The sequence below is a fragment of the Sminthopsis crassicaudata genome, chromosome 4, assembly GCF_048593235.1.
Source record: "Sminthopsis crassicaudata isolate SCR6 chromosome 4, ASM4859323v1, whole genome shotgun sequence".
In the NCBI taxonomy this organism is placed as follows: Eukaryota; Metazoa; Chordata; class Mammalia; order Dasyuromorphia; family Dasyuridae; genus Sminthopsis; species Sminthopsis crassicaudata.
Genome location: NC_133620.1, coordinates 221,177,050 through 221,190,424, shown reverse-complemented (window position 1 = coordinate 221,190,424; position 13,375 = coordinate 221,177,050). Strand labels below are relative to the sequence as shown.

Below are 13,375 nucleotides of genomic sequence, written 5' to 3'. Positions count from 1 at the left end.
GTGGTCTTAATTTGCATTTCTCTGATCAGTAGTGATTTGGAACACTCTTTCATGTGAGTGGATATAGTTTCAATTTCTTCCTCTGAGAATTGTCTGTTCATATCCTTTGACCATTTATCAATTGGAGAATGGTTCGGTTTCTTATAAATTAGGGTCAGTTCTCTATATATTTTGGAAATGAGACCTTTGTCAGAACCTTTGTTTTTAAAAATATTTTCCCAATTTGTTACTTCCCTTCTAATCTTGTTTGCATTAGTATTATTTGTACAGAAACTTTTTAGTTTGATGTAATCAAAATCTTCTATTTTGTGATCAATAATGATCTCTAGTTCTCCTCTGGTCATAAATTCCTTCCTCCTCCACAAGTCTGAGAGGTAGATTATCCTCTGTTCCTCTAATCTATTTATTATCTCCCTCTTTATGCCTAAATCATGGATCCATTTTGATCTTATCTTGGTATATGGTGTTAAGTGTGGATCCATATCTAATTTCTGCCATACTAATTTCCAGTTTTCCCAACAGTTTTTTCCGAATAATGAATTTTTATCCCTAATGTTGGTATCTTTGGGTTTGTCAAAGATTAGATTGCTATAGATGTACCCTTTTTTGTCCTTTGTATCTAATCTGTTCCACTGATCTACCGGTCTATTTCTTAGCCAATACCAAATGGTTTTGGTGACTGCTGCTATATAATATAGCTTTAGATCAGGTACACTTAGACCACCTTCCTCTGAGTTTTTTTTTCATTAGTTCCCTTGCAATTCTCGACCTTTTATTCTTCCATATGAATTTTGTTGTTATTTTTTCTAGGTCATTGAATAGTTTCTTGGGAGTCTGATTGGTATAGCACTAAATAAATAGATTAGTTTGGGGAGTATTGTCATCTTTATTATATTCGCTCGGCCTATCCAAGAGCATTGAATGTCTTTCCAATTATTTAAATCTGATTTTATTTTTGTGGCAAGTGTTTTGTAATTTTTCTCATATAATTCCTGACTTTTCTTTGGTAGATGGATTCCCAAATATTTTATACTCTCAACATTTGTTTGGAATGGAATTTCTCTTTGTTCACTTGGTGATTTTATCAATTCCCACAGATTCAATCTAAATCTATGCAGATAATTCTGTCTATGTCTATGCAGATAATACTAAAATCTACAAAACCAGACAGGTTCTCTCCCGAGTTCTACTCCTAAATGACCAAAGGTCCCCTTCCTACAACATACCTTTCCTTTTGAACTTTGCTATTACAATAAAGGATATTACTCCTCCCAATCACTGAGATTTGCAATCTTAGTATCATCCTGACTTCTCATTCATGTACATACAATCAAGTAGCCCAACCCTGTGATTTCTTTCTCCACAGTTTACTATATAAATCTTTTGTATTCACATGGCCACCACTTACAATCAGAATTACATTTTCAACCATTTAGACAATCTTCTCTCTAATCCATCCTGCACATAGCTGCCACATCACTCACTTAGTGAAATGCAGTAGTTCCCATCCCATTTTCAAATATAATTTTATCTTTATCTCATCCTTTTAAAAATTCTATTTATAATCTGTTTTATAATTTGCAAAACCATTCATACTATAGTACATGCATACACACACACACACACACACACACACACATATATATATATAAAACTTACACATAGTACATATATATAACTTCACAAAAAAATCAATATATACATATGGAATTTTCTACTCATAGAGGTGCAGGATGGAAAATCACTGTTCAACATAAAGAAGATCTAACTCACTTCCAGTTGATCAATGAAGGACAGAAACAACTACACCCAGAGAAGGAACACTGGGAAGTAAATGTAAATTGTTAGCACTACTGTCTATCTACCCAGATTACTTATACCTTCGGAATCCAATACTTAACGTGCAACAAGAAAATTGGATTTACACACATATATTATATCTAGGTTATATTGTAACACATGTAAAATGTATGGGATTGCCTGTCATCTAGGGGAGGGAGTAGAGGGAGGGAGGGGATAATTTGGAAAAATGATTACAAGGGATAATGTTATTAAAAAAAAAAATTTACTCATGCATATATACTGTCAAAAAAATTTTATAATTATAAAATAAAAAAAAGATAAAAGCAGATAGAAAAAAAAAAGAAAATCACTGTTCAAAACTAGACTTTTTTTCTAATTGCAAATTTCAAGATGATCCTACTAAAACACGTTCTATTTTTCTCTATACAAAACAACTTACAAAGTTGCCCATACTTATCCCCATCATAAGGCCTCCCTCAATGGAAAACAGCATCAAAGGGGGACAAGGATCTTTCTTGAACCAGGACAACGCATAGCCAAACAATACAAACTGATACATCATACCAGAATAATTGGGATTCCAAACTTTAGGTGATCAAGTAGTGGACTTAGTTCATCTCTTTTCTTTGGATATTCTTATAATCATTTTCCATCACTTTTCTAGGGACCCAATTACCTATGTTTAACACTGAAGATATCAGAATTACCCTGCTTCTACATGATTATAAAACCTTACATAAACTATATGATAAAAGTGACTGACTAAAGTACAGGCTAAAAATATAAAACCAATAATGGACACTAAGGTATATATACTTGGTAAGTAACAAGGTACATTTTAAGAACATAAACAGAGAGGTACATGATAACCAAACTGCCCAATATAAACATAGGAAAATCCATCAACAATTTAAATAGGTTTAAAGGGCAGTAATGATGTAAGAGAGGCACCTGACAAGCTAGAAGTAACAGCTGCACATCAGAAATGATTTCAAGGTTTACCTTCTTCTTGGAGATATTTAACTTGCTCCCAATAACCTCTGCCATCTTCAATCTGCTTGTTTGCTTAGATAGCATTGCTGTGAAACAATCCAGAGCCTGTCAAAGATAAAGACAAATTTTTGACTCTTTACTGAATGTAAAAATAAAAATTAGTCCTCTATTCCCCCCCCCCCCCTGAGGCTAGGGTTAAGTGACTTGCGCAGGGTCACATAGCTAGGAAGTGTTAAGTGTCTGAGACCAGATTTGAACTCGGGTCCTCCTGAATTCAAGGCTGGTGCTCTAGCCACTGCCCCACCTAGCTGCCCCCAAATTAGTCCTCTATTATAAATGCTCAAGGATGTGATCATAACAGAGGCAATCTTATCTGAAAAGAATAACTGATTCCTTTCATTATTTTATGCAATCAAAATGCACCCAAGCATCTAACATGAGACATTTTACATCTTAAAAGTGTGACAGAAGATGTTTTTTTTATCCTCAAGAAGTTACCATTTAGTGAGATAACATATAAGATTACAATGCAGAAGATGTCACCAAACATTACATGACTAATTTCCAAACAAATGATACAGATAACAAGGGTCACTGGTTCAACTCCAGACAAAGATGATAAAGAAAAATGTAAGAAAAGAGATAGAAAAATGAAATAGAATTTGAAGGGTGCCTAGGTTTGGATCAGGAGGAAAGAGAGCATGGAAAATGTGCTCTAGAGGACTTACTTGATACAAACAAATGCACAAAGAATGAAATACAAATAGTATGTAAATAAAATGCTAAATAGAATGGTTTGACTGGTGCAGAAATTTCACAGGAAAGGAGTAATAGAATATAAGGTTAGAAAACAATTTGAGACTAGCCAGAAGGAAGTCTTGAATGTCAAAATAAGGAATGAGGACATTATTTTGATGATAAAGGGGAAACGTATTTCCATCCCTACCCAACCATGCTGACGTTTTCTCCCCAAAAAATAAAAGTACCATATAAAAATCAGTGTCTTTTAAATACTAATTAAGCAAAGTAGATAAATTAAATTAGAAGAAAATGTCAATTAGTAGGATCCTAGAGGTTATGTATTAATCAAAGCATGAAGTGGTTGGAGCCTTAATGCACCTGATGATTGTGGCAATAACAAAGTGAGAACTGATACAAGGGATACTATTACTTGAGAAAAGGAGTAATAATGGATGACTGAAAAGTTTCAAGTTTAAATACATTCATTCAATAAACATTTATTAAGCACCTACTCTGCCCACTATGTGCCAGGCATTGTGGTAAGTGCTGAAGATATAAAAAGAGGCAAAAGACTGTCTCTGCCCAGAAGGAGTGTACAATTTAATGAAAGAGACAGTATGCAAATACAAAGCAGCAAAAGGAAATAATTAACAGAGTTAAAGCACTGGAATTAAAAGAGACTGGGGAAAGTTTTCTATAGAAGATAGGAGTTTAATTGGAACTTAAAGGAATCCAGGAAGGTTAGTAAGTGGAACGGAATAAGGAGAACATTTCAAGTCTAGGGGACAACCAGAGTCAAAGCCTGGAGACAATATGGAGTGTCTTGCTCACTGTGGCACAGCTAAGAGGGCAGGATCTCTGGATTAAAGCATATATGCCAGGAAGGAAAAGTGTAAAATCATTGGAAAGGGAGGAGGGAAATTAGCTTATGAAGGACTTTGAATGCCAAGTAGAACATTTTAGCCAATAGGAAACCTGTTCTGAAATTTACTCACTAGAAGGGGTGACATGATCAGACTTGCATTGAGTAAAATAATTATGTGATTATTAACAAATATGAAAGAAAAGCCCATTTGAGGAAGCAAAAATAATAACATTTGTTTTATCTATATGTTATATCTTGGGTGGAACAGTTAACAAACTCTTAATTCCAATAATGGCAGAAACAAAAGTTATTCCTTATATTTGTTTCATAACTGAAAGAATAAGAAAAATAATGGCAGAGTTTAAGAGAGCAATAAGGCCACATAGGGTTTTTTTCCCCAAGATAAGAAAGATCTGCACATGCTTAGGAGTAACTGAAAAGGAACAGATTACCAAGTTTTTAAAAAAGAAAAGATTACATAACTGAACTTAATTGTTGAGTGGGAGGACTGAAAAGTTCCAGTTACAGAAGTGAGAAAAATGAGTTGGAATGATAGGACAGAGGTAAGAACTATGGCTTTATTAATCTAGGAAACTTCTTCTACCAATCAATGGAAGTCAGCACTTTCTCTGCAAGTTATAGTCTTAGAGAACTGCTTCAAACATTGAGAGTTAGTGACAATGACACACTAAGTGACTGGTCCAGCATCACAGAGCCAGTATATACATCAATTTGGACTTGAACCAAGTTCTTGCTGGCTCTAAGATCAACTCTCTCAATATTACACCATGCTGTTTCTCAAGAATATAGATTGTACTGAAAAAGATCTCAAGCAAAAAGGGATATGAGAAGTTAAGAAGTGACAGTGCAGACTGAGAAATATTTTCTGGACATGACCAAAACATAAATTAGCTTAGATGAGATTCAATTTTTTTTTTTTCCACCACACATAGCCATTTCACCTTACAATGGAAGGATGCTGCAGTGGAAAAGTGGGTATGGAAACTAATTTTGTCTATTAAAAAAAGTTTTATTTATTTGTTTATTAGGAAAAGCTTTATCTTGCAAAAGTGACAATTAAGGGGGAAACTAGATGGTGCAGTGGATAGAGCACCAGTCCTGAAGTGAGGAGGACCTGAGTTCAAATCTGGCCTCAGGCACTTGCTAGCTATATGATGCTAGGCAAATTACTTAATTAACCCTGTATATTTCAGTTTCATCTTAAAATAAGCTGGAGAAGGAAATACCAAGGCCCTTCAATATCTATGCCAAGAAAACTTCAAAAAGGTGCACAAAAAGTTAAATATAATTTAAAAAACCAACAACTAAAAAAACAACAAATTGCAAGAAAGATAGGGAATACACAAGAACCATTCTATAAGAAAGAAATTGTGATAGGATAAGTCATTCTAATCTATCAAAAACCACATGGAAAAAAAAAAAATGCTCTCCATATCACTCCTGAAATCACATATATTAGATTGCCAAAGATGATAAAATGGAAAATGCTGATTAGTGGAAAGCATATTAATGAACTCTTCAAGCTGTAAATTAGCTTAGGTATTTTGGGTAGCACTTTGGAACTGTACTCAAAAGGGCACTAACTTCTACCTCTACTAAGCACCTAAAAAGACAAAATAAAAAGAGAATAAGCCAATAAATTTTTTAAAATTTCATATTATGTCTTTTTGGCAAAGAAAAGAATATAAAAAAAAATAATGCATATTAAATAGCTAAACAAATCACAGCATATAATGAAATTGAATTATTATTAAAATATAACAATAAATCAACAGTATCATCTTTTCCTCTAAACTTATCTTCAATCTACCTTTTATCTATCTTGTTTATAAATGCCTACTTATACACATATCTCCCTATTAGAATGTTAAACTCCTAGAGGGGCAGTGATTATTTTGATTTTTTCTTTGCATTCTCAACATTTAGCTTCTGCTAAGTAAGTGCTTAATAAGTGTTTATTGACTGATGGATAGTAGCTACCTTATTGAGGTAGCTATTGAACTGCTGGCACAAATGAGATAATTCATACAAAATACTTTATAAATCTTAAAAGTGATATATAAATGTCACTTATCATAATTATCATAAAGTACATTATTAAATTTTTAGCTTTTTATTTATTAACTTTAATTCATTGTTGTAATGTCTCCTTAAGGCTTATTTCAAAGTAGGATGGGTACATTTGCTTTATTATTTTATTTATTTAGCAATTATTACACTTCTAAAACATTTTTAATAGGAGTGGTCCCTTTTTGAAATTTTATATTTCTACCTCCAATCTCTCTGAGGTAATATTAGCTTGTAAGGAAATTAAGTCCCTTGACTAGCTTTAAAAGTAAAAGAGACATCATGTGCACAAAAGAACAAGCTTGATAGCAGATGATAAGAGGCAAGGGGGACAGATGCATCAATAAAAAGAGACAGATGGAAATTATGTAGCACAAAGGAAACAAGACTTCAGAGGATTACAGCTTACCTCCTGAAAAATATTGAGTGACGTAGATGAAGAAGAACTGTCAAAGCTGTAAGAAATCCTGTTGCACCAATTAAGTAAATCCCTAGGAAAAAAAAGAAAATAAGCAATGATGATGAAGATAAAATGGAAGTCGTGGAGAGGCTGTCTATTTATTCAATAAGCTCAGATAAGTCATTAAAATTAAAACTTTAAAAAATGTCTAACATGCTCAAATGTATGAGTTAAAAAAACAAACAAACAAACAAAACAGCAAGCAGAAAGAACAGAAAGCTGTGTTGAAATCTTGTCTAGGCCTCTTAAGTTTATAACTTAGCAGGAACCAGGAAGCTAATAGAAAGACATTGGAAGAAAAAGAAGAAAAAAGAAACTTTATGGACTCAGCCAGAGGGGTCAGAACCTGTTTATCTTTCCCCAGCCCAAACTTCTGATCTGGAACCTGAGATACTCTTTAATTGGATCTTCAGTGCACAGTGAATTGAGAGATATGGTGCTACCATATCTTGTAAGGGTACATTCCCAGCTTCTAAAAGAAGGATCATCTATTAGCTCATAATTATGCCAATCAGGAACTGTTTCATCTACATTCCCAAAACTTAAACCTCAGCTGAAAGGAAGAAGGAGAGAGTCATAAATCAATGTTTCCTCTCAGATGGATAAAGCAGTATTATATAATTTAAGTGCTCAATCTACAAAACTGCAAAATAGCTTCTAACGCTGACTAAAATTCTATTCATTTGCTTCATGAGTTTAACAAGGGATGAGCAAATATCATCCATTTAAAACTTAACATATATAAATTTAATAAACTTGTTTTTCTAATATTTAGTATTAAAGGGATGGGAATCTGGATTTTGTTTTTAGGAGGATGAAGTCAGAGCAGATCATCTGAATATAGCATACTCAAAAAATACACCTGAATGTTTTTTAATAGGAGAATTTAGAAAGCCAGGTAATGATAGCTTTCAATTTTAACTTGATAAAGCTTTGTTTCCTGGCCTCTGCAGAAAGACAAAACCAAGGCATGTGTTGTCGTACCAGAGGCTGAAAGTCCCATAATAATCCAAGAATAAGCCATGCACAATGACTTGAGAGAGGCAACATGGGAATTTTACAAAGAATCCTGGAACTGGAGAGGACTTAAATATACATATGGCTCTATTACTTAATCTTAGAATAACCCTTGACAATTAATTTCATACTTTCTGGAATTCAAAAGATTTTGTGTTGACTCATAAAAGGAGGGGGATGGATTAACAGTACATAATCAATTTTGCACCTCAGTCTGGTGAAGCCTATAGACCCTTTCTTACAAAATTTTAAAATAATTAAAGGTAATATTTTAATTTTTTTCCACCCAAATCTATAGATTGCTTATTTGTCTCTGGATTCCAGTTTAAGAACTCTTGGATTTGGGGCAGCTAAGTGGTACAGTGGATAGAGCACCAGCCCTGAAATAAGGAGGACCTGGGTCCAAATCTGGCTTTAGACACATAATACTTCCTAGCTGTGTGCCTCTGGACAAGTCACTTAACCCCAACTGCCTCAGCAAAAATTAAAAAATAAAATAAAATAAAATAAATAACTCTTGGACTAGACAATCTCTTAAGATCTGATGGTCTAACTTCTACTGTGGAAGAATCAGGACTAACCACAGCAACAAAAAAAAGGATACAAAGAGAAATTTTAAGTCCTATTCCACTACTCAAAGATTAGGAAATAATGAACAGTAGTTATTTTCATTAACACATACTAAACAAAGTTTTAGTTAATAAAATTATCTTAATCATACATTCATTATAAGGAATTGTTTTGCTGTTAGCAGTTTTTCAGTCATGTCCAAATCTTCAACACCTCATTTGATATTTCCTTAGCAAAGATACTTAAGTAGTTTGCCATCTCCTTCTCTTGCTCATTTTACAGATAAGGAAACTGAGGCAAAAAGGGTTTATTAATATACCCATGGTCACATAGCTAGTAAATGTCTGAAGCTAGATTTGAATTAAGCAATATAAATCTTCCTAACTTGAACCCTAACACTATATCCACTTTTGTCACATGTTGCTGCCCCTGAGGAATTACCAATCTGCAAAAGGGATACAGTTACCCACGACACAAAGAAAAAACTGGCAGAATTCATAAACTGATCCCAGTAAAAAAAAGGTTTTGGCCATTAAAACAAAATACATACAAAAATAAATAGGATGGAGAGAAAGGTAAGTAGGTAAGTAGGTAGGTAGATAGGTAGATAGGTAGATAGATAGATAGATAGACAGATAGATAGATAGATACTAATTCAACCATCTTTAATACCGTAGAGATAATTCTCTTCCTTCAAGACTTGGACTTCTGTCATCTTCTCTGGCTTCTGAGACATCCATAGACATTTCCTCATTTCCATGGCAGTTGTTAATCTTAGACTGATGTTTATCTCCAGTAAGTTTTAAATATATATCTAAAAGATGATCAGAAACAGCTGACATGCTGGGATACTTGCTCTGAAGAACCTGACAGAGGGAAAAAAAAAAAAAAAAAGATGAATGTTTTTAAAGAACTAAAGACCTCACAAAGTACTCACAAAAAATGCAAAGATACCATTCTGGAGAGCAATTTGGAACTATGCCCAAAGGGCTATAAAACTATGTATACCCTTTGATCCAAAAGCATCTCTATTGTGTTCCAAAGATCATACAAAAGGAGATTTCAGAAAAGCCTGGAAAGATTTGCATGAACTGATTCTAAGTGAGCTGAGTAGAGCCAAGAGAACATTGTACACTGTAAAAAGATATGATCAACTGTGATGGACTTTGCTCTTTTCAACAATGAGTTGATTCAAGGTAGTTCCAAGAAACTTATGATGAACAATGCCATCCACATCCAGAGAAAGAGAACTATAGAGACTGAATATAAATCAAAGCTCAGCATTTTCATCTTTTTTGTTTGCTTGGTTTTTTTTTTCTTTCTCTTGTTTTTTCCCTTTTGATATGATTTTCTTGTGCAGCATGATGAATGGAAATGATTTGAAGAATTGAATATGTTTAACCTATACTAAATGTTTTGGGGAGGAGAGAGGAAAGGGGGGAAATTTTGGCACACAAAATTTTGCAAAGATGAATGTTGAAAACTTTGTATGTATTTGGAAAAATATTACTTAAAAATCAGAATGCAAAGAAACAAAAACATCATATTTATAAAAATTGAAGTATCAAGAGGTCAATTCTCTCCATCTTGAAATTCTTTCATTCTTCTCATTATAGTAAGACCTCTATGATGAGAATTCACTATCCCAGTAACTAACCTCTATCCAAAAGTTAGTTCTTCCAAGAACTGAAAAGTAAAATGGGAAAAGCCCCAGAGCTTCCAAAATACGTCATATATTTCACATAGTAAGACTGATGCATTTACTTATAAGAGAATATGAAGATTCCAGGCCCACAAACAATTCTGACATATAATTTCATTTTTATGCCCATACCTATCAATTTGGAATACCTGGATCCAAATCTTGCCTCTGCTACTTACTATGTGACTCTCATAGGCATTAGACATAAGTTTCCTTTTCTGTAAAATAAGCAGTTTATAGTCCATAGATGCTCTTTATCTTCCAAATGAGATTATAGGTATAGACAAAAAAAATGAAATACACATATACATATTTTTTTCATTAACCATATTAACTCTTTTACTACCCACTTTATTTCACTTTGGAGATATCAGCCTTCTCTGTCCACACTGCTGAAAGCAAGGCTGGCAACAAGATTTCACTTTAGAGAATTACATGACTGTTATATTTTTAAAAATACATTTTTTATTTTCCTCAGCACGGTACTTAAGCTAAATGGATAATAAGCTATTTCTCAGCTTCTGAACATAAAAGTCTCCTTCCTTCTTAATCCTGGCACATGCACATGAGTTACTAGTAGAATGAGCAAGTGTGAGAAGGCATCTCTTTGTATTTATTATGAGTTCAATAAAAGCAGATTTCCATTTCCAATGTTAATAAGTTTGAAAGCTTCTGCAAGCATTTATTTAGAAGTATTCAAATTTGCTAATATGAAAACCCTCACAAATAACTGTTTACCACTCTTTTCAAATTATAACAGTAAGTATAATGAATGGAATACTCTGCTCATGAAGAGGAGAAATAAAATTTAATAGAAAATGATACTGTTTTTGACATTACTTCAATACAAAACTCTTAATATGTGGGTAAAGGATATAAAATGCAGAAAGGGAGAAAGTCTTTGCATCATTCACACCTTCACTTTCTATCCCAACAAATTACCTCATGCATAAAATTAAGTAATGGTCACTCAAAAAGTAAACTAACAATTTAGCAGGCTTGAAAGTTAAAATTTACAATTAAGTCAACTGTCAAATAATAATAGTCATAGAGCCTTAGAATCCAAGGACTTTAGAGAACATCCAATATAAGACTGTTCAATTAAAAAGTGAGAAAATTGAGTCCCATAGCAACAGATTATACACATGCCTATGTTAACTTAAGATATCATTTCCCATACTTCAGATGTCATTCTAAAGATAAATGTGCTTTAAAAAAACAGAGACTTAATGGCTAATTATCTATGACAAAACTTCTTAAACTGTGGGGTCATGTAATTGAATGTGGGGACACAAAAAATGTTAACAGTAAAAGGTTTCTGAAGGCAACAACCAAAAATTAGTTCAAAATGAAATACATAATGAATCTGAGATGTTTCTAGCAGCACATTGTACAACTCTGCTGCAGCTTTGGGTCTGAATGCAAATGCACATTTTGCACTGCACATGCACAAACAGGGCCAAACATCTTGGCTCAAATTCAAGATAAGAGTCAAGTAAGTTCATTGAAAGAAAAGAAGTTGTAAGTGAAAAGTTTAAGAAGCTCTGATCTAGGACATAATATAAAATATATTTCCTTTGCTTGTTATCATTCTTTAGCCAATATAGTTTTTATTCTTGCTATTAATGCTGTTAGAATATTCCAAAGGCTGAGATTTGATGTTTTTATATGGGAAGAGATAAACACTGGGGGGAAGAGGGGAAAAGAGAAAGATTACTGGTCATAAATTAGCGAAAAAGCTTATGAGTACTTACTCTATGTAAAGCAATGTGCTAAGTGCTATAGATAGAAATTTTAAAACACACACACACACAAAACATGACAGGTCCTGCTCTCAAAGAGCTCACTTTCTATAAAAGAACACAGCTCACATAGAAGGCTCAGATCCAAATCAGATTACATGCTTTGGTGTCATTCCTACAGATAAAAACCATATCCATTCTGACGGATATCATTTTAATCAATATCATTTTGATATTGCCAAGGACTTTGATGGTGAGAACTTTCTAGGTCTTCTGTAGCTGCAACTATTATGTGTGAAAAAGGAAGTATAGAGTATCTACAAAAACAAATTATATCACATCTTTATAAGAAGTGCCTCTTTGGATGATGGCTGCAGAGGCAGCCTGTAACAAAGAGTCAATAGGAGACCCCAATTTGCTGCCTCCTATAGGCATGTAAGTACAAGAACCCTGAAGTAGGGCAGCAAATTGGGGTAAGAAATGATGGGCACGTGTCCTATAGATTGGTCCCCTTGATGATGGATGCAGGGATATGTCTGGATGTAACACTGGTGTGCTAGAGGAACATAGTGTCCCTAGGTTGAGGGTTCAGGGTTGTGGGTTATTTATATTTTGGCCTACTGTCTAGTAGATTCCATTTGCTATCTTTTCCTCAAGGTACTATGTTCTTTCAACTAAGTCACCTTTTCTAATAACAAATAAAACTGAATAAATGAAATGAATGAATGAATGAAAAAAATGAATAAAAATGCAAAAATGAAAAAAAAGTCTTTGCTATCCTATTTCTAAAGAACTGAATTTAAAATTTTACTTCATGACGATGTGCCAAATATCCTGGGGTTTTTTTTTTTTGTTAATATCCAATTATATTTAATCTTAATTTAAAAGTCTCAGTCAAAACTATCTAATAGATGAGACAATAATTTAAAATGTAGGCATACCTCTTTCAATTCTGTCTTATCCATGTTCTCCAGATGAATTCTGGTCCAATATTTGTCTAGCAAAACAGCATGGCTATTGTGGGGTCGGAACCAATTTCCTGCACAGCCAAACAACCTAAAATATAAAATAAAAACCACAAAGTTACATAGCTGGCTAGCATATTTAACCAAATCTTCTGATGTGGTTCAAGCTAATTTTATCTTCAGATCTAGAACTTGTATATTTATCTCAAGACTTATCTATTTTTCTTTCTTGAAAACTTACTCATACAACTAAAGATGCTAACAATATTTTACCTTTAAGTAATTAAAAATTAATTAGCATAATATAAGAGTCAAATTATAGAGTGCCCATATGAAAACAGCACCTTTAATAATAAAGTTTTGGTAGCCCTGCAGACTGGTGTATATATTTTGGAGGATAACATGATCATATACAGTAAAAAGTCACAA

The 13,375-nt window shown here is 33.4% G+C and overlaps 1 protein-coding gene across 1 annotated transcript in view; it reads right to left on the bottom strand.

Moving 5' to 3' along the window:
• Positions 1-13,375, bottom strand: part of MDN1 (midasin AAA ATPase 1) — a 170,314-nt gene that overhangs the window by 129,504 nt on the left and 27,435 nt on the right. Inside the window, 4 exon segments of the mRNA XM_074310297.1 lie at positions 2,806-2,901; positions 6,900-6,981; positions 9,210-9,403; positions 12,923-13,037. Coding sequence (XP_074166398.1) covers positions 2,806-2,901; positions 6,900-6,981; positions 9,210-9,403; positions 12,923-13,037 — 487 coding nt within the window.